General features: G+C 38.4%; 1 protein-coding gene and 1 pseudogene across 1 annotated transcript in view; one reads left to right on the forward strand and one right to left on the reverse strand.

Annotated features, from left to right (window-relative positions):
- The first annotated feature begins 618 nt into the window (after positions 1-618).
- On the forward strand, positions 619-1,284 carry LOC138089909 (SIN3-HDAC complex-associated factor pseudogene; annotated as a pseudogene).
- A 1,644-nt stretch (positions 1,285-2,928) lies between these two features.
- The window catches only part of CFAP206 (cilia and flagella associated protein 206), a 34,478-nt gene continuing 14,794 nt past the window's right edge, over positions 2,929-22,612 (reverse strand). Inside the window, exons 7-12 of the mRNA XM_068985406.1 lie at positions 19,575-19,694; positions 14,986-15,184; positions 12,892-13,032; positions 10,009-10,202; positions 7,728-7,871; positions 2,929-3,259 (exon numbers count right to left, since the gene is read on the reverse strand). Coding sequence (XP_068841507.1) covers positions 3,029-3,259; positions 7,728-7,871; positions 10,009-10,202; positions 12,892-13,032; positions 14,986-15,184; positions 19,575-19,694 — 1,029 coding nt within the window. The 3' untranslated portion in view covers positions 2,929-3,028. The remainder of the gene's footprint in view (positions 3,260-7,727; positions 7,872-10,008; positions 10,203-12,891; positions 13,033-14,985; positions 15,185-19,574; positions 19,695-22,612) is intronic.

Genomic DNA, 22,612 nt, shown 5'->3' on the forward strand with positions numbered 1-22,612 from the left:
GTGTATTGGGAGCATGTAAGACAGTAACAAAACAATGGCTCTAAAATTCAGCTATCAGTAATTCACAGGGACCTGAAACACAGCTGCCGTGGAGTCAGGCAAACAGGGCAAAGGAGTGAAGTGGGAGCCCCGTAAGGCAGCAGGAGTTGCCCTTACATTGCAACCAGATGCACCTGCCCTACGAAAGGGCAGAGCCACTACTTACGGAAGGCTGACCGAGTGCTGCCAGATATTCCAGTCTTTTCAAGGGGCCATAAGCCAGACTCCATAAAAAATTTTCAGATTTTAAAAGACATCATGTGATCACAACTATGATTTAGGATTACATTTTAAGTACTATTACAAGTAAAAAAGAGAAATGAGAGGTTAAAATAATGAAGACGTGTTCAACAAATTTGTGCTAGATAAAAGATAAGCAGAAAAATAATCTGAGTGAAGGAATACTGAAGTATTAAAATCAAGACCTCGAGAACTGCAGGAGACAATCTTTCTAGACAAGGCAGTTGAGGAGGAGGGAGCGATTTGAAGGGGGGGTTGACCTGGCGTGCACTTCGCCCCTTGGGAACGTTATTGCGCGTGGAACGGCTGCTTTTGGAAGGCTGTTGCCCAGAAGAAAAGATGTTTGGTTTTCACATGCCAAAGATGTACCAAAGTATAGAGGGCTGCTGTAGTTGCAGAGCTAAATCCTCCAGTTCTCGATTCACTGACAGTAAACGCTATGAAAAGGATTTCCAGAGCTGTTTTGGGTTACATGAGACTCATTCAGGAGATATCTGTAATGCCTGTGTCCTGCTTGTGAAAAGATGGAAGAAATTGCCAGCAGGATCAAAAAAAAACTGGAATCATGTGGTAGATGCAAGGGCAGGACCCAGTCTAAAGACTACACTGAAACCAAAGAAAGTGAAAACTCTATCTGGAAACAGGATAAAAAGTAATCAGATCAGTAAACTGCAGAAGGAATTTAAACGCCACAATTCTGATGCTCACAGTACAACCTCAAGTGCCTCTCCAGCTCAGTCTCCCTGTTACAGTAACCAGTCAGATGATGGCTCAGATACAGAGATGGCTTCTGGCTCCAACAGAACGCCAGTGTTTTCCTTTTTAGATCTCACATACTGGAAAAGACAGAAAATATGCTGTGGCATTATCTATAAGGGCCGTTTTGGGGAAGTCCTCATCGACACACATCTATTCAAGCCTTGCTGCAGCAATAAGAAAGCAGCTGCTGAGAAGCCGGAGGAGCAGGGGCCAGAGCCTCTGCCTATCTCCACTCAGGAGTGGTGACTAAGCTTTATGTAGAAGGGGAGCAAAAACGATTTAAATTTTGGAAAACAAAGCAACAAAATGACCCTCCTATTTTTAATTTGGATACCTGCTATTCTGCCAAAAGATGGATTTGTAGAATAGTTTTGAATGGGTTATTTTTCCTCCAGTTCCACAAACTCTGAAGCCAGTGAAGCTTACTAAGAGATAAAAAAGAAGTGTACATAATATTTAAGATGCTGAGTATTTCATAGGAAAGCTGAATGCTGCTGGAAAGTGCTCTTTAAGTCTTTTTTAAAAATCCCCTTCTAATGAATGAAATTAGGGGAATTTTCAGGGGACAGAGATGGGATTTGTTGTATGATAAACGTATGTAGTTTTAGTCTTTCTATTTTGAGAAGCAGTGGTTGGGGCACTTTTTAAGATGGCTGGCTACACTTGTTTTCCTTCATTATAATAAATTTGTCATAACTCAGTAAACATGGACTTGCCCCTAGAGGTAGTTGTTAATAACTGAAATATTAAGGTCTTGCCGAGGTTCTGGTGATTCAAACCTGTACTACTGAATATTAAGCAGGACAGACAGCTCTCTGGTGCGAATATCTTGAAGGAGTAATTTCTAAAGATGCAGAGGTAACTTGACTGTATATGTTGCATCCTGTGTCACCTCCCTCCATATTGATATTTGATGCAGATTTTAATTTATATGAAACTTAAAAAGCAGAATCAAAACTTAAAGCAGAATTAAAGCTCCTCTTGGGGAAATGTCAAGTCTTTAGGATAAGCAATCCTATATGAATAGTACCAAAGCATTACCACTTGGTAGAGAACATTCTCTATTAAAAATGTTAGATTATCTGAAAAATAACAATGTGCAAGTCTTTAGGATGGCACACGAGAATAACAAAGGTTAATACTTCTTGGGGCACGTTTCTTAGAGGGCTTGCAAGTGTGTAAATAATTTGTTTATGTTACGTGACTGGTGACTTCACCGAAAATCTGCACAATTCAGTTTTAGCTCTGGATTTCTTCAGTTGACCTTTGTGAAGGTTTTATCTGTGTAGAATGGTTGTTTGACTTATTTTAACCTGTTAGGGTTTTGGGATTTTTTTTTTTCATTCTATATTAAAGTAAAATTCTACTAAAAGAAAAAAAAATAAAAATAAAATCAAGACCTCAATTGGGATAAATAAATAAAAATAAAAACATTATGTGGCCCTTTGTTCTAACTGTTCCAAATTAATGAAATATTATACCAATTTAATTCATGGTACATTGGATAGCTAATGAAGCTGAAACTGTTAACTACATTTTAAATTTTTAATGTTCAACATTAACTGTGATTTTAGAGATAAACTTCTATCCCAGGCATAATAATCTGATATTAATGTATAAAAAGTTATCTAAATAAATTTCCATCCCAAGCATAATAATATTATATATAAATATCTAATCATATGTTAATATATTAATATCTAATCATTTCAGTCTCAATGCTGCCAAACGTTTTCTAAGAAGTCAAAGAGGAATGGACAGAGTTTTACTTTTCAACTTTAATGTGATGAAAAATGTATTACAGAAAACAATGTTTCCTTTATTGTTGGAGTTTGACAGTGCATATAAATGAGAATCCAAAGACATTCATACCACCTATGAATGTACCAGCCCCCCCAAAATCAGTGAATTTTCACGGATGCAAACATACTCTTAAATACTTGCCACTGTTCATCAGTTGTGGCATCCACATTAAAAACCCGGTCTCTAACTAGGTTTCATCAACTGCTCTAGTTAAGTTCACCTTGACTCCATAGGTGGTCTTAGTTTGGCCCCCGCGGAGACCAGCTATGTAAATCTGGGGCCGGGGCACTCGGCTGCTGCCCTCCCTCATGGACTGCGTACCAACATCCTTTGAAGGGTACACCTGGGAATAGTTTTCTCTTCTCATGTGACTATGATCAGTCTGTACCGAGTGAGTAATTTTCCGACGCAAATTGGCCTAAGTAGAAAGAGAATTACACTGGAATGAACATTCCTCTAAAGAACAAATAAAATACTCTAAGATATTAGTTAATATCTGCTTTTTACTCTAAGGTAATAGCTAATAAAAGGAAAGTTATGACCAACCTGCTGCTGCTGCTGCTAAGTCACTTCAGTTGTATCCGACTCTGTGGGACCCCATAGACGGCAGCCCACCAGGCTCCGCCATCCCTGGGATTCTCCAGGCAAGAACACTGGAGTGGGTTGCCATTTCTTTCTCCAATGCGTGAAAGTGAAGTCGCTCAGCCGTGTCCAACTCTTAGCGACCCCATGGACTGCAGCCTACCAGGCTCCTCCGTCCATGGGATTTTCCAGGCAAGAGTACTGGAGTGGGTTGCTATTGCCTTCTCCAATGACCAACCTAGATAGCATATTCAAAAGCAGAGACATTACTTTGCCAACAAAGGTCCATCTAGTCAAAGCTATGGTTTTTCCAGTGGTCATGTATGGATGTGAGAGTCGGACTGTGAAGAAAGCTGAGCACGGAAGAATTGATGCTTTTGAACTGTGGTGTTGGAGAAGACTCTTGAGAGTCACTTGGACTGCAAGGAGATCCAACCAGTCCATTCTAAAGGAGGTCAGTCCTGGGTGTTCATTGGAAGGACTGATGCTAAAGCTGAAACTCCAGTACTTTGGCCACCTCATGTGAAGAGTTGACTCATTGGAAAAGACTCTGATGCTGGAAGGGATTGGGGGCAAGAGGAAAAGGGGACGACAGAGGATGAAATGGCTGGATGGCATCACTGACTCAATGGACATGAGTTTGAGTAGACTCCGGGAGTTGGTGATGGACAGGGAGGCCTGGCGTGCTGCAATTCATGGGGTCTCAAAGAGTCGGACATGACTGAGCGACTGAACTGAACTGAACTGAATAGCTAATATCTGCCTTTTCTTTTTCCTCCTCTCCATCCACAAAGAAATTAGTCCTACAACACAGCATGTTTCTACAAAACAGTAACATATTAGACAATTTAGAGCATATTAGAAAATAAATACCCTTTGCTAAGAAGTAGGAAAATAGATAAATGAAAATGGACATAAAAACCTAAAGAGAAAACATACAGATTCAAATGTACAGTGAGCTCAATTCATTATTATACTTTGAGAGTCATACTACTTGGATTTTTTTTTTCTCCACCATTCCTGGTTTAATTGTTTAAAAGACAAAAATTTTAAGATTTCCATTGTCTTACTTAAATGGGCTTCACCCAGCACTTAATTTGAAATGCTCAGATGTTTCCAGATAACATTTTATACTATTCTACATTTTGCTTGCTCCTTTTACAGATTACTAGTAAACATGAGGTTAAACAGATTACTCCAGCTGGGAAGCAAGGAAGAGTTTATATAAAGGAGAATAAGGGTTTTACTGAAGCTGTAGTGAAGCCCCAGGAAAAAACTCAGAAGGGATTAGAACATGTGAGTTAAGAAAGAGAGACCTAGAATTAGAGGAAACATTTCAGAGTTTGAGAAACTGCAGATGATGAAGAACCACTTCTGCCCACAACTTATTGTCTACATTAGTAGGGCTTTACTATTCCTATGTCTTCATTAGCATAATTTTACTATTCTGAGAGTCTCTTGCCAAAGCAAATCACTTGACTTCATTATAGAGCATCCTGAAAGATGCATCAACTCTTCAGTTGTAAGCATTAACACAGAGAAGAAACCCTAGGACTCTTTGTATCAGTTGCCTTCAGATTCACCTTGCTTATTTCCATCAGTCCTGGACTGCTTGTTCATGATTTTACCCAACCCAATTCAAGCCCCCAACCCATCCCCCAGTTGATCCCAGGCACTGGAACACCTACCTTCAACTAAACTTCAAAGTCTCAATAAATCCTGACCTTACTCTTCCCCACTCCGAGACACTGCAAAGCTCTGCTGACGGGGTGATTTCCCTCATCACTATAAGCAATGCACTCAGTTTTGTCTTATTAACAAGTTGTACTGGGTAATATATGGGGAGCTGGCCTTCAACATGCTGCAAATCTAGGGGTAATTTGGTCTAAGGTGGGGATCAGAATGAAGTTGAAGAATGAGAACAGAGAGTCCAGTTAGCACAAAGTTCTGCCCCACTGAACACTCCATTCTCTTCTTAAAATTTCCAGCCCAGATCTAACATTTACTTCTCACAGTCTGTCTAACCATCACTCCTCTCTTCTCCATTGCCTATCTGTACCTCAAGGTCAACTTAATAAGCCACCTATGTCAATGGGATAGAATTTTTATTTCACTTCTGTTAAACCACTTAACAGAAATGTATCAACGTCACCTGCTAGACTATTAGTTCCTGAAGAACAAAGCAGCAGGGTATGTAAGCTACCCAGTACACATCTGATGACTTCGTGCCAGTCTAGCAGATGATAGAAAAGAATACAGGGAATGGGAGCTTCAAGAACTACAAAGAGTAACTGGTGAGAATGCTAATGGGATGATGATTGGAAGATACACCAGGAAGCTGCAGCTTTCTCATCTCAAGAAATCAGGGGCTGAAAAGTTGCCACCAGAGAGGATAACAAGGGAATTGATATGGTTAGTGACAAGAGAGACTGAATATACAAACAGACATAGGCTGGACCCTAACCCTGACCCTAACCCCTGGAGAAGGAAATGGCAACCCACTCCAGTATTCTTGCCTGGAGAATCCCATGGATGGAGGAGCTTGGTGGGCTACAGTCCACGGGTCGCAAAGAGTCAGACATGACTGAGCGACTTCACTTTCACTTTATATGAAATAGTACTCTAACCTACAACCTCTGCAGCAACCAGTCTCAGAAGATAAACTACAACCTCAGTAGCTGTAGCAATCTGCTCAGAACAGCCCTATTTTTTTTTTTTTTGGCTGCCTCCCCTTCCAACTCTGAACCAATCAGAGAAAGCCTAATGCTCACTAAGCCAATCACATAAGATGCCCTGCTGCTAATTAGTCCACCTCTAGTTAGCCTGCCTCTTGTTTCCTGTCCCTTGGACTGCAAGAAGATCAAACCAGTCAATCCTAAAGGAAATCAGTCCTGAATATTCATTGGAAGGACAGATGCTGAAGCTGAAATTCAAGGTCTTTGGCCACCTGATGCAAAGAACTGACACACTGGAAAAAACCCTGATGCTGGGAAAGATTGAAGGCAGGAAGAGAAGGGGACGACAGAGGATGAGATGGTTGGATGACATCACTGACTTGATGGACATGAGTTGAGCAAGCTCTGGGAGTTGATGATGGACAGGGAAGCCTGGTGTGCTGCAGTCCATGGGGCTGCAAAGCGTCAGACATGATTGAGGGACTGAACTGAACTGAGTTTCCTGTCAACTTCCTCCAGAGGAATACCCAAGCCTCCCCCTTTTTCACTATAAAACTTTTTCACTCCTCTCCCCAACTCTGAGTCCCTGCCCAACACAAGTGATGGTGACTGACTCCCTGGATACAGCAGTCTTTAAATAAATAGTCTCTGTTCTCACATGAGTAGTCTTTGTTTATTTCCATACCTTATTTCAGTTAAAGAGATGGGTAAAATATACTGAAAAAAGGCTACAGATAAAAGAGAGTCTGTTCCTTCACACTGTATTTGCTGTTTAAAATGACAAGATGCTATCAAAAGGATGAGTGGAAGGAATTCCACTGAGTCAGATAAGGATGAAAGTTTTAAAGACAGACTTCAAGGGTAGGTGCATGCCTGAGTGCTAAGTCACTTCAGTCATGTCCAACTCTTTGCAACCCCATGGACTATAGCTCTCCAGGATCCTCTGTCCAAGGCAAGAATTCTTCAGGCAAGAATACTGAAGTGGGTTACCATGCCCTCCTCCAGGGGATCTTTCCGACCCAGGGATTGAACTTGCATCTCTTATGTCTCCTGCATTGGCAAGTGGGTTCTTTAGCACTAGCACCACCTGGGAAGCCCTCAAGGGTAGGTATCTGCTGTGATCAAGATGACAAAGAATCAGAAGGACAGGCGTGTCAAGTGTCTGGAAAGAACAAGTTGACAATAAGAGGAGAATGTATCTGTGATATAATAGAGGTAGCATTCTGCTTCTCAAGAAAGTCTGAAAAGGAGAAGAGCATGCTTTAAATGATTAGAAGAAGCTGGAGGGCTTTAAGTACTAGCACCCCACAGGTTGGCACGATAGATTAAAACTATTATATAGATCAATAGAGAGACAGAAGGATAGCAACTATTACTGTTATAGTTACTGACTGATAAAATTTGAGAGCAGCTTCAGGCTTTTATATTTCTACATATGCTTAATACTAGAAGCTAACATTGTAAAGCTAGAAAATTATAAATTATGCTAATTATTTTATTTTAGCAAAAAAACTGTACAACTCACTATTTCATGTAAATAATTTAGCATACCAACTCTATGAATAACAGATTAAAATTCTTCAAAATTCTCCAACTATAAATAATTTAGAAGATAATATTGTTACAAACCAATTTTATAGCTTTTCTTCTTAATTCCCATTCATTCCACTCATACGATCTCACAATTGTTGGTGGCAACAGGTGCGTATCCGTCTGAGTGCCAGTTTCACATTTTGTAATTGGTTTTATATAACGTTTGTCAACCTCTCTCATCTAAAGAAGTAGAATTTTATAATTAATATTTCTACAAAAATAAACATTATTTTGCAGATAACTAAAATATTTAGCTAAAATTAACAAAACATTAGGAAAAGAAGAATATGAAACTTACTTGTAAATATCAGCCAAGAAAAAAAAAGAAAACCTCATAATTAAAGTAAGCCAAATGTAATTAATTTCCTGGGCATTGTGGATTTGTGCCCAATTTTATTTTGTACCTCCTTAATGTAGGAGGTATATTTTGAAAGGAGAAAACATAACATCACTCATTCCCAAATCAAATGCCCCTCTCCAATTTTCACAATTGAAGAAGAAGTGAATACCTTATTGGAAATGGATTGAAGCTTAGAATAGCTATTAAGTATTAGGTATAAATCATGTTTAAGGTATCAGAACACCTTTAGAATATATCTTAAACAATGTATACATAGCAGATTATTATATATTTTAAATAGATTTATTTTTCTGCCAAAGCACCCAGAAGCTCACTACAGTATTAAAATATTGAGTATTCAATAATTCCAGGCTAAACAAGTTATGATTATGCTGGAAATGAGGCTGCTGGAGCAGGTGGAGATGCTTAAGAAACTCCAGTCCTAGAGAAGAGGAGGGCAAATAGATTAACTTCTTTCTCCAAATCAAGAAACAGATGATTTACTAAATGCTTACTATTTAGCATAAGATATAATTTCTGCCTTCAAAATGACCTTATGGTGCTCGCTTCGGCAGCACATATACAAAATGACCTTATGATATAATTAGGTAGATAAAAAGATGCTGAAAGATAACAATATTATGTCAATACAAGTAAATGGCAAGTAAAACTTATGAATAGAGTATTGAAATATGTAGAGGGAATACTCACTTCTAAGGGCAGTGAAAGTTAGTGAAGGATTAAATACACAGAAAGGGAAAACCAGGAATATAGGGGGAAATTGTCCGTTAATAGAAAAGATATCCACACTCAGCATACCTTTCTGATTATCCGAGTCTAGTCTTTCCCTGTCTTCCTGCTACCTTAAGAGGACAGCTGCATACCTTTCTGATTATCTGAGTCTAGTCTTTCCCTGTCTTCCTGCTACCTTAAGGGGACAGCTGCAGCGTCACATCAACAGACTGGCAGAGGGGTGTCAGAACAAGAGTGCCAACAGCAGATCCCTTTCAACCATGTCATCCCTGGCTGGTTCTCAGTCTCCTTCCCCAAGCGTTCAGACCACCCTCTGTGCTCACAGTTACCAGCCCCATCTTCCCCCTACCAGTTACTGCTGGGGTCCTTGCCAACCCAGTTAGTCCAGCCCAAACCCACCTGCTTGATCATTGGAATGTTGATACATATTAAAAAATTCATAAATTATGTATTGCAGGGTTCTACTTTAGTGAGTTTAAAAGGGGTAAATTAAACCAGAGAGGATGACAGAGAAATTAAAAGTTGGAACAGTGAAAATGAGAGGCAAGAAGAAAACAAGGATCTACAACAGCAGAATGGAACTCCTGCAGGCAGGGATTGTTACCTGCTTTGTTCACTGTGCCAAGAATCGTGCCTGGCACATGGCAAGCAGTTCAGGAAATATCTGTTGAATGAATTAGGGGATAGGCACCAATTCACACAGAAACACACCTTCAGATTCATTCTGCGGCCTTTCAGACTACTGCCATTTAAACTTATTAAATGATTTCACACCTCTGAGCATGAGTTATCACCTGTATTACCTGTACTGAGCTCCTTCAGTTTTAGACAAGGAAATACTGTAGTTTCAGTGATTTATCTCAATTGGCACCCCACTCCAGTACTCTTGCCTGGAAAATCCCATGGACGGAGGAGCCTGGTAGGCTGCCGTCTATGGGGTCACACAGAGTCAGACACGACTGAGGCGACTTAGCAGCAGCAGCAGCAGTCTTGTCCTTCCAGATTTTTTCCAGTCTAATTCACCAGTTTGACTCCTTATCTTATTTTCATTTATTCTTTGTGGATTTCCTTAGTTTCCGTCTTTGGAAAGGCCCTCATCTGCAAAGGCCCTCATCCGACCATGTCTCCTGCCTGGACTTGGGGAGCATTCTACAACAAAATGTAACCTTTTTATTAACGACATTTTTAAATGTCATAAATTCTTAAAATGATGACCCTGCTTACCTGAGAATACTGAATAAAGGTTTCAAATTGTTGATGAAGTTCCAGTAGCTGAATCAATTCTGCATTTTTTTTGGCTTTTTCTCTAATTATATCAATGTAATTTTCAGGATTTTCTGCAAATGAATATGCAGCATCTCTGGTATTGAAAGTATAATACTTATCTTTATATTTCAAAATTCCAATTGATGGATTTCCTGAAAATTAAGAAAAGGAACTAAATTAGATAGGAAATACTCAGTGATTCTATGTTTATAATACACTCATAGAACCCTTCCCTCATACTCCATTTTTAACACATCACATGTCTTTATTTAGCTAAAATGTTACAACTAGCAGTTTGAAGTTACAAATTTTGTTAAATTATATTTATGTAAAATTCAAAAGAAATTTATTTTATATTTTTAATTTTGGGGGGAGGGACCACACCATGCCACATAAAGGATCTTCGTTCCCTGACTAGGGATTGAAACTATGCCTCCTGCATTGGAAGCATGGAGTCTTAACCACTGGACTGCTAGGGACGTACCATATTGTTAAGCTTTAAATTATTATTTTATCTAAATATAGTTCACTATCCAGATATAAGTTGCTTAAAAATCTTCTATGGGAAGCCACTTAGTCATCTAGCAGGTTTTTCAAATCTCTTAAACCAAACCAACTACTAGAAGCATTGTTTTAAAAATAATTTGGTAAGAACTACAAAAATGAGACATTTTTCCCAAGATGTACATTTGCATGTTAGGAAGTATTTCCCACTATGAAAAGATACTACATAAAATATGGGTTATAAGTATCCACAGTTTGTGGGAATTATGTGGGAAACAGTAACACTCTTAATTATTCATTCTTTCACTTATTCACAAATATTTATTGACCCTGTTCTTGGCACTGAGAATACAGTGAAAACAAATCAATAAATATAACATAGGCCAGAGAGTGATCAGTGCTACAGAAAACAAATAAGTAAACAGGTTAAAGTAAAGTTAAAGTAAAGCAGTTTGAACAGTCAAAGGAAGGATGGTGGGATTGATATTTTAAAGTAGGTGAACAGAGAAGGCTGAATAAGATGAGGGAGCAAGGTATGTAGCTTTGTGGGGGTCGGGGGGAGAGTGGTCCAAGTAGAGGGAATAGTCAGTGCAAAAGCTCTGAGGTGAGAAATGGGCTTGGAATGTTTGGGAATAGCAAGAAGGCCAGTGGGGCTGGAGCAGTGTGCAAGGGAAGAAGGGGCAGACAATAAAGTCAACGATGTCATCTGAAAGGACTCTATCAGGTAAGCCCCAGCATCACCTGGGGACTCAAGCCCTGTGATCTTCAGTCATGAGGAAGGAGGGACTCCTAGAGCATTTCTCCCAGGCAGTGTAGGTGGCTACTGCCCAGAAAACAATGTAGAAATAAAGCCTACATTGAATAAGCAGAAATAAAGCCTCCAGACTAGCTGATTCAGAAAAGACGCTAAAACCCACCGCCCCATAAGTCTGTCTACTTTTCTCATTCTCCCCCTTTCTTAGAATCATAGTTGATGGGAGCTGGAAGGGAACAAAGGGATTTCCTAATTGGTCCTTCTCCTTTTCTGGACCTGGAAACTGAGGTCCAAAGCACAAGATTTGCTCAAAGTTACCCTGTTTACTAACAGACAATGGGGACTAGAAACAAGGCTCTCCAAGTGCTGCTGCTGCTGCTGCTAAGTCGCTTCAGTCGTGTCCGACTCTGTGCGACCCCACAGATGGCAGCCCACCAGGCTCCCCCGTCCCTGGGATTCTTCAGGCAAGAACACTGGAGTGGGTTGCCATTTCCTTCTCCAATGCATGAAAGTGAAAAATGAAAGTGAAGTCGCTCAGTCGTGTCTTACTCTTTGCGACCCCATGGACTGAGCCTACCAGGCTCCTCCATCCGTAGCTTTTCCAGCCACGTGGTGGTACTGCTCTCTTCAGTCCACATCCATGTTTCTCTGTTGTCTATCTCATGACTCCCTTCCTTTTGTATTTGTGAACAGAGAGAGAGAGAGAAATTGGGGAGGGGGAGGAAAGGGAAGGAAAAAACAGAACAGAGAAGAAAGAAACCACCTCCATTCCACTGCTTTCACTTCCTCATGGCTCTTGTTTGGTTTCTCTCCACGATCAGTGACCCTCATGGGACCTCAGAATACTATTCTCTCAGTTCCCCAAGGTAAACCTTTTATTACCCCCATAATAAAAAAATCTACTACCATAAAAAAATGAGTCAATGTGTATGTTCTCTACCCTGCATATATACAATCCCAATAATTCTTTGTAATGATTCTATTTCTAATTCACATGGCACTTTTTGAATAATAATTTATTTTCCTCTCAATTTCTGATTTACTTTGTTTTGAAGAAGCTCCAGTAATATATATGTATACCTCATAGGGGAATTTGACTTGATGAAATACTGGCCATTTCTTTACTGGGATCTGACTTATATAGAAATACTGATCTGTGTTAATGGAATAGAGCCATAAAATGACAAAAAAATATTTTTTAATAAATATATCAGTCACACTAGTGTTGCTCTTTCAAGTAATCACTTTGGAAAATGACATATTTTAGGAATGCCATATAATGTTTCTGGAATCCTTCACTGAAATATGAGTCATCCCCCTCTTATGACAATGCAGCGCTTATATTTCATTATATACATTCCATCACTTATCACTTGTATTGTAACTTATTTATGTCAGTTTATCAGGTTATGCTGCAAGCGCTTCAAAGATAAATACTTCATTTGGATCACATTTGTAGCTCCTTTCCTAGTTCAACACTAGATTCCATAAAGTTTTACAAAGTGAATGAGTGACAATAAGCACACTTCATTTAAATTAAAAAAATTGGAGAAGGGAGAACAGTATTATTTCCAATGACGTACCTGGAAGGAGAAGACCATCTGTTGTAGCAAAAGTGTAAGCACAAAATCCCCGATACTGAATCAATAATTTATCAAAATTGGCTGTTGTTTCTGGGAAAAGCCACTCCAGTTTTTTGAAATCTGCCACATTTACTTTATCTTCTAAAATGAAAGAGGAGTACAAGAGAAACCTTATTCACTGGGTAAATGAGCAGAAGAGACTGACTGCTATGTGACTAAGACAGAAATAAATTAACTTCATTCAAGACAGCATAGCTCTTAGTAACATAACATGTGAGGTGACAAAATACTCTGAATATGATGCTTATATACTAGGACTGTCCCTTCTTGAAATGGTTGAGAATGAGCAGAAAGAGTCACAAAAACATCTTTCAGTAACTTAATTTTGATACAAGGAATGCAATTTTTGTTCTTCACACTTATAAAAAGTCTTCTTCATGTTGCTACTTTTTTTTTTACACAAATAAAAATGAGCATTTACAAAGCACTGATGCCTGAGCTTCTTTGCTTTTGCAATGCTACCTACACTTCTGTTTCTGGCTCTGTATCCAAACAGTAGACACTATAAATGACCCTGTGGCTACAGCTGGAAGTAAATGCATACTTTAGAAAAAAACAAACCTTCTTCCCTCTTCTTTCCTGATGTGCCTGAAAGCTTCAAACAGTGATGAGATGTGGCAAGCATAAATTAAATTTTTTAAGAAGAACACTGGGTCTCCCAATTCACTGGAGCAGTGACTTGATAAATTGTGTTCTAGTGCATAAACAATTCTGATTTATAGTAGGAGATGGCACACCTTGCCAATATGGTTGACTTTAATATCTACTGCTGAAGTGGCTTTAACTTTTCAATTTTATTTAGCATTTGCATAGATATGCTGTTTTAACAAAATGACATGAGTAGGAAAAACTAACTGGGAGGATGTTTTTAAAGTCTTTCTGATTTAGTGTTCAGGTTTTACATATTCTAGCAGTTTAAGAGTGAGTGTTACCACTATATTTTATTTTTCACTTTCAAAAAAATAGAATTTGAAAAGGAAATTTAAAGAGTAAACTATTTAATTTCATTTTCTTAAAAAACTTTCCATTTTAGACAACAATTCAATTCCCAAACTCTATTTTGACATTTCTTATGAATTTTGAGTTGTTTTTAACTCAAATTATAGAAGGGGCTACAAACATAAAAAGAAGTTTATTGGTAAAGACAGCCTTTATATAAGAATCAGTGCATCTCTTAAAGGGTCTAAAATAAGCTCAATTTTACAGGAGTAACATTTATTGATTCATAAGTTTCCACTTGAATCTGGGGTAGATATATGGGAAACAGCACCCTGAAAAAGTGGAGCTTTGTTTGCACAAATAGAGCAAGGATTAACATCCTTTTCTACTACAAACCAATTAACAAAATCACTAAGATTACAACTGAAACCCATAAGCACATGAAATCACTCTTAACCAAAACACTAATAATAACATCAGGAATGATTATTGTTGTTCAGTCGCTAAGTCATGTCTGACTCTGTGACCCCATGGACTGCAGCATGCCAGGCTTCCATGTCCTTCACTATCTTCTGGAGTTTGCTCAAATTTATGTACATTGAGTTGGTGATGAAATCTAACCATCTCCTCCTCTACTCCCCCCTTCTCCTTTTGCCTTCACTCTTTCTCAGCATCAGGGTCTTTTCCAATGGGTCAGCTCTTTGCTTCAGGTGACCAAAGTATTGGAGCTTCAGCTTCAGCATCACTCCTTCCAGTGAATATTCAGGACTGATTTCCTTTAGGATGGACTGGTTGAATCTCCTTGCAGTCCAAGGGACTCTCAAGAGTCTTCTCCAACACCACAGTTTGAAAGCATTAATTCTTCAGCATCAGCCTTCTTTATGGTCCAGTGGTTATTGCTGGATAGCAGACTCTTCAGTTTATATATTTACAGTTTTCTACATTTTCTATAATGAACATTAGTAATCTTATAATCAAGAAAGATATTCCAAACTTTATCAGAAAGATAAAAGATGAAAATTTTAAAACAAAAGAGTGACTTTATTCTAGAGGTAATTTTAACAGGAAGAGGAAATAATAGATGATTTCTATTACCTATGTGCTCTTTTATTCTACACACGTCAGTTTTCACAGTAACTCCATCGAGAAGAACTTGCATCACTTTCTCAGGAAAGAACAGGTCATGAGCCCCCAGGAATGGCTCAAGATGAGTAGTTAAATTACTAAGGATGCTAATCAAGACAGTTTCATCTTGAAAGCTAGTCCACAGGTTGGAAAGGGCAATGAAGATAGGCTGCACAAGAGACAAAAATGTTCAAAATGTCACTGTTTAATAAAATTATAAATCACTCTTAAAAATTAGTACAAATTTATGTTGTGATAAAGAGATTAATTCTCTCATAAGACAACTGAAAGTCTCATGAAGTTAGACAATAGAATCAGTAGAAATTGGATTCACAAACTACAAGAAAATAAGCTTGTATTTCTTTGGTATAATTGTTAGAAAGTTAGTTTATTCAAAAGAACCAAAGACATATGATTATGTGAGAAACATTCACGGACACTTCACTTCAAAAGGTCTAGAGGAAAAAAAATCTTTTCTTAAAAAAATAGCTAAATATGACTCATTTAGATTTATCTGACTCAATTATGATTCAAAAGAACTTGGAAAGTCAGGGATACATCTTGGGGCATTTTCTTGTAAGCTATAAGTTAGAGATTTTGTGGTAATGAGATAAATTATTTCTTTTTCATATTCATATAACAAAAAATTAATCAGGCCCTACTTATAAGTGAAATAATTTAGGCTTTTGTTCCTTGGTTTTTAAAATCAAATATTGGGAATGATTACAGGAAATTATCAGAAAATCAAAATGCTCTATGAAATATTGTAAATGCATCTTGTATGTCTTTGGGGCTCCCTGTCCTTAATTGCTCACTCATGTCTGACTCCTTGTGACCCCATGGACTGTAACCCTCCAGGCTCCTCTGTCCATGGGGATTCTTTAGGCAAGAACACTGGAGTGGGTTACCATGGCCTGCTCCAGGGGATCTTCCCAACCCAATGATCACTCCCAGATTTGCCTAAAAGGTGATGCAGATAATCAGAAAGTCGGAATACATGCAGGTCTTGAAAACAAAGTGATTTTATCTATCTTTTCAGAAAGGTCACAAGTTACATCACTTCTTTGCTGGAGGCAATTTCTAACTAGCTACTGTAAACATGCTTTCAACACTGCACTATGGATTATTCCTGTTGCCACAGACAATAGTATGGACCACAGCCTTACCTAACTCAGTGAAGCTATGAGCCATGCCGCGAAGGGCCAACCAAGACAGATGGGTCATGGTGAAGAGTTCTGACAAAATGTGGTCCACTGGAGAAGGGAATGGCAAACCACTTCTGTATCCTTGCCTTGAGAACCCCATGAACAGCATGAAAAGGCAAAAAGATATGATACTGAAAGATGAACTCCTCAGGTTGGTAGGTGCCCAATATGCTACTGGAAAAGGGTGGAGAAATACCTCCAGAAAGAATGAAGAGATGGAGCCAAAGCAAAATAACACCCAGTTGTGGATGTGACTGATGATGGAAGTAAAGTCTGATGCTGTAAAGAGCAATATTGCATAGGAACCTGGAATGTTAGGTCCATGAATCAAGGCAAACTGGAAGTGATCAAACAGGAGATGGCAAGAATGAACATCGATATTTTAGGACCCAGTGAACTAAAATGGACTGGAATGGGCGAACTTAACTCAGATGATCATTCTATCTACTACTGTGGGAAAGAATTCCTTAGAAGAAATGGCGTAGCCCTTATAGTCCAAAGCGTCCAAAATGCAGTTCTTGGGTGCAATTCCAAAAATGACAGAATGATCTCTGTTCGTTTTCAAGGCAAACCATTCAATATTGCAATGATCCAAGTCTATAAACCAACCAGTAATGCTGAATAAGCTGAAGTTGAACAGTTCTATGAATACCTACAAGACGTTCTAGAACTAACACCCAAAAAAGACGCCTTTTTCATTATAGGGGACTGGAATGCAAAAGTAGAAAGTCCAGAAATATCTGGAATAACAGGCAAATTTAGCCTTGGAGTACAGACTGAAGCAGGGCAAAAACTAACAGTATTTCCAAGAAAACACACTGGTCACAGCAAACACCCTCTTTCAAAACCCAAGAGAAGACTCTACACATGAACATCACCAGATGGTCAACACTGAAATCAGACTGATTAAATTCTTTGCATCCAAAGATGGAGAAGCTCTATACAGTCAATGAAAACAAGACCAGGAGCTGACTGTGGCTCAGATCATGAACTCCTTATTGCAAAATAAAGACTTAAATTGAAGAAAGTAGGGAAAACCACTAGACCATTCAGGTATAACTTAAATCAAAACCCTTACGATTATACAGTAGAAGTGACAAACAGATTCCAGGGATTAGATCTGACAGAGTGCCTGAAGAACTATGGACGGAGGTTCGTGACATTGCACAGGAGGTGGTGATCAAGACCACCTCAAAGAAAAAGAAATGCAAAAAGGCAAAATGGTTGTCTGAGGAGGCCTTACAAATAGTTGAGAAGAGAAAGAGAAGTGAAAGGCAAAGGAGAAAAGGAAAGATATACCCATTTGAATGCAGAGTTCCAAAGAATAGCAAGGAGAGCTAAGAAAACCTTCCTCAGTGATCAGTGCAAAGAAATATAGAAAAACAATAGAATGGGAATGATTAGAGATCTCTTCAAGAAAATTAGAGATACCAAGGGAACATTTCATGCAAAGATGGGCACGATAAAGGACAGAAATGGTATGGACTTAACAGAAGCAGAAGATATTAAGAAGAGGTGGCAAGAAAACACAGAAGAACCATACAAAAAAGATCTTCATAGCCCAGATAACCATGATGGTGTGATCACTCACCTAGAGCCAGACATCCTGGAATGTGAAGTCAAATGGGGCTTAGGAAGCATCACTATGAACAAAGCTAGTGGAGATGATGGAATTCCAGTTGAGCAATTTCAAATCCTAAAAGCTGATGCTGTGAAAGTGCTGCACTCATTATGCCAGTAAATTTGGAAAACTCAACAGTGGCTACAGGACTGGAAAAGGTCAGTTTATCAACTCCAAAGAAAGCGATGCCAAAGAATGTTCAAACTACTGCATAATTGCACTCATCTCACATGATAGCAAAGTAATGCTCAAAATTCTCCAAGCCAGGCTACAACAGTACATGAACCATGAACTTCCAGATGTTCATGCTGGTTTTAGAAAAGGCAGAGGAACCAGAGATCAAATTGCCAACATCTGTTGGATCATGGAACAAGCAAGAGAGTTCCAGAAAAACATCTACTTCTGCTTTTTGACTATGCCAAAGCCTTTGACTGTGTGGATCACAACAAACTGTGGAAAATTCTTCAAGAGAAGGGAATACCAGATCACCTGACCTGCCTCCTGAGAAATCTGTATGCAGGTCAAGAAGCAACAGTTAGAACTGGACACGGAACAGCAGACTGGTTCCAAATTGGGAAAGGAGTACATGAAAGCTGTATATTGTCATCCTGCTTATTTAACTTATATGCAGAGTACATCATGCAAAATGCCAGGCTGGATGAAGCACAAGGTGAAATCAAGACTGCTGGGAGAAATATCAATCTCAGATACACAGATGACACCACACTTATGGCAGAAAGTGAAGAACTAAAGAGCCTCTTGATGAAAGTGAAAGAGGAGAGTGAAAAACTTGGCTTAACACTCAGCACTCAAAATCGAAGATGATGGCATCCAGTCCTATCACTCCATGGAAAATAGATGGGGAAACAGTAGAAACAGTGACAGACTTTATTTATTTATTTATTTTTTGGCTTCAAAATCACTGCAGATGGTGACTGCAGCCATGAAGTTAAAAGTCAAGAAAAGCTATGACCAACAAAAGCAGAGATGTTACTTTGCCAACAAAGGTCTGTCTAGTCAAAGCTATGGTTTTTCCAGTAGTCATGTATGGATGTGAGAGTTGGACCATGAAAGCTGAGCACTGAAGAATTGATGCTTTTAAACTGTGGTGTTGGAGAATACTCTTGAGAATCCCTTGGACTGTAAGGATATCAAACCAATCCATCCTAAAGGAAATCAGCCCTATTCTGAATATTTATTGGAAGGACTGATGCTGAAGCTGAGACTCCAATATTTTGGCCCCCTGATATGAAGAACTGACTCACTGTAAAAGAGTCAGTTGAATCAGGGAAAGATCGCTGATGCTGGGGAAGATTGAATCAGGAGAAATGGGGATGACAGGGGATGAGACGGTTGGATGGCATCACCAACTTGTTGGACAGGAGTTTGAGCAAGCTCTGGGAGTTAGTGGTGGACAGGGAAGCCTAGCATGCTTCAGTCCATGGGGTTGCAGAGAGTCAGACAAGACTGAGCAATTGAACTGACAGACAATACTGGTATCATGTACTTTGGTAGCAATTGCCTACTAAGAGAATCCTCTCATTCAACTTAAAACAACCAAGTTCTATGATTATTAACTACAAAATAAGCAAAAAGAACAGGATCAACTTGTATAAAACTAATATTATATTTTCCATATTAAATACAATTAAAATTACTTTTCATCCAATTTTATGGGACTTCAAAGCTCCTTTACCCTTAAACAAGTTTCAAAGCTGATGACAAATGCTTACAAAGACTTGTGATGTCGGGATAGCCGTCTTTGACTTTACAGTCAATTTTAATTGTTCCAGCTGGGCTTCTAACTGCTTTATCATCATTTCCACTTCTTGAGCACAGGTAATTATATCTGACTGTGAAGACAACATAATTTGCATTAATATTTTGCTTTACACAAATATATATGTCTTAAGCCCTACTTGCTCCCCACATCTCCTGAAGGTGAGCTCAGTGAGGGCAAGGATTCTGCCCTCTGGGGTATCCTGAATACCAAGAAGAGTACTAACATATGAATGGGGCTCCAGAAACATCTGATGGACTGATAAACCCTTTGAAGTACAATGGCTATAATTTTTCTCAAATGCATACAGGTACTCTTTAATATTCAGCATAACTGCATCTCTAAGCAGTGGATCCTGTGACTCACTAGCCCCACAATAAGTATTTAGAAGTACAAAAAGAAGTACAAATAAGAAAAGTAAGGCACAGAAAGGTAAGTAAATTGCCCAAGGATACACAGTGAATGAGGGATAGAATCATGGTTCTACACCAGATCACCTGAGCCCCTGGCTCCTATCCCGAGCTGTGATCAGAAATGGCAGTGTATAGGTTTATTAGTACAAACAGTGTTCAAGAGTAACAATTACAGGAAGAGAAATACAGCTGCATTTGAGTTCTCAGATATCTGTAGACTAATGACATGCTTTGCTAGACTATTTTTAAATGACAAAAAAATAATTATAAGAAATATCAATTAGCCCTGCATTTCAACTAATGAATTTTTTCATTCACTTCTGTAATATGTATCCTGTTTTAATTTTACCTGTACTATTCTTTAAACATCTCCCCTCCTCTTTCCTCATTCTCCCATTATTTATTTATGATAATTTTATAAATATTTTCTCAAAATTATATATAATTTACATATAATTTATCCTATCTAATAAGTCTCTTGTCTACCCTTCTGTTTTTCCCCCTTGACTGCTAGTTTTGTTTTAGAAATCAAAATATGAAAATGCAGTACTTAACTCACTTAGATTTATATACAAAGAACCAGAAACAAATAAATCTGTCTACTCCAGTAGGTCTGGAGTAGCTTTACTACAGGTTTTAAGAGGTGTGGTGTATTAAGTAAAGCTACTCCAGAGCTACTCCCCCAAGCTGTGCCTGTAGGCTCCATCTACAGATTAGACACACAGAACTTCTTGATTTTTCCTGACAGTGTCCTAGAACGATCACACTGTTAACATTTTACCGAAAAGAACTTGTTCACAACTATGTAGAATTTTAATTGCAAAGCAAGTCCTCATAAATAAAGGGAAAAACATTCCGTGCTCCAGGATTAGAATAATTAATACTGTTAAAATGACCACACTACCCAAAGCTACCTACAGATTCAATATGATCCCTATCAAGATTCCAATGGCATTTTCAAAGAGATAGAATGAACAATCCTCACATTTATATGGAATCACAAAAGACTTCAAATAGCCAAAGCATCTTGAGAAAGAAGAATAAAGCAGAAGGCATCATGCTAACTGGTTTCAAACTACTGCAAAGTCACAAAGTCACAGTAATCAAAACAACATGGTGTTGGCATCAAAACAGACACATAGACCCATAAAACAGAACAGAGAGTGCAGAAATAACCCACACATATACAGTCAATTAATTTACCACAAAGCACCAAGAATATTCAACGGAGAGAGGATAGTCTCTTCAATAAATGGTGCTGGGGAAACTGTTCAGCACCTGCGAAGAATGAAACTGCACCACTATTTTACACCACACACAAAAAGCAATTCAAAGTGAATTAAGGACTTGAACGTCAGACCTGAAAACATAAAACTCCTAGAAGAAAACACAAGCAGTAAAGTCTTGACCTCAGTCTTGGTGACTTTTTTTTTCTGACACCAGAAACAAAGGCAACTAAAGCAAAAATCAACAGGTAGAACTGTATCAAACTAAAAAGCTGCACAGTAAAAGGAAACCATCAATAAAATGAAAAGGCAACCAATGGGATGGGAGAAAATATTCACAAATCATGTATCTGATCAAAAACATATAAAGAACCCATTCAACTCTAGCAAAAACAATAAAATTTTAAAATGGCCAAAGAATCTGAATAGACATTTTTCCAAAGAAGACATATAGATGGACAACAAATACATGAAAAATTGCTCAGCCTCACTAATCACCAGGAAAATGCAAATCAAAACCAGAATGATGTATCACTTCACATCTGACAGAATGGCTACTATCAAAATGACAAGAAAGAACAAGCATTGGCAAAGATATGGGGGTGGGGGGAAGGGAACACTTGTGCACTGCTGGTGGGAATGTAACTCAGTGCAGCCAGTATGGAAAATTTGTAGAGAGGTTCCTCAAAAAATTAAAATAGACCCACCATATGACCCAACAATTCCATTTCTGGGTATTTGCCTGAAGAAAATGAATACACTAACTCAAAAAGATACATGTGCCCCCATATTCATTGCAGCATCATTTACAAGGAAATCCTGCCATTTGCAGCAACATGAATGAAACTTGCAGGAATTTTACTAAGGGAAGTAAGTCTGACAAAGACAAATATCATATGATCTCACTTCTATGAGGAATTTTTTAAAAATTGAAGGATAGTTGACTCACAATTTTGTGTTAATTTCTGATATACCAAAAGTGATCCAGTTGCACATATACAACTTTTTCAGGTCTTTTTCCATGATAGATTATTACTATGTATTGGATATTGTTCCCTGTGCTCTATAATAGGACCTTGTTGTTATATGTGGAAACTTTTTTTAAAAAACTGAGCTCATAGATACAGAGAACAGATTGGTAATTACCATTGGTGGGGGGATGAGGTGGGCAAAATGGGTGAAGGGGATCAAAAGGTACACATTTCCACATATAAGATATACGTCATGGGGATGTAACACACAGCATGCTGACTGTGACTGTAGTGCATAATTCTGTATTGTACAATTGAAAGTTGTTAAGAGAGGAGCTCTTAAAAGTTCTCATCACAAGAAAAAAAACTGTAACTATATGT

Source organism: Capricornis sumatraensis, chromosome 13 (genome assembly GCF_032405125.1).
Source record: "Capricornis sumatraensis isolate serow.1 chromosome 13, serow.2, whole genome shotgun sequence".
Taxonomy (NCBI): domain Eukaryota; kingdom Metazoa; phylum Chordata; class Mammalia; order Artiodactyla; family Bovidae; genus Capricornis; species Capricornis sumatraensis.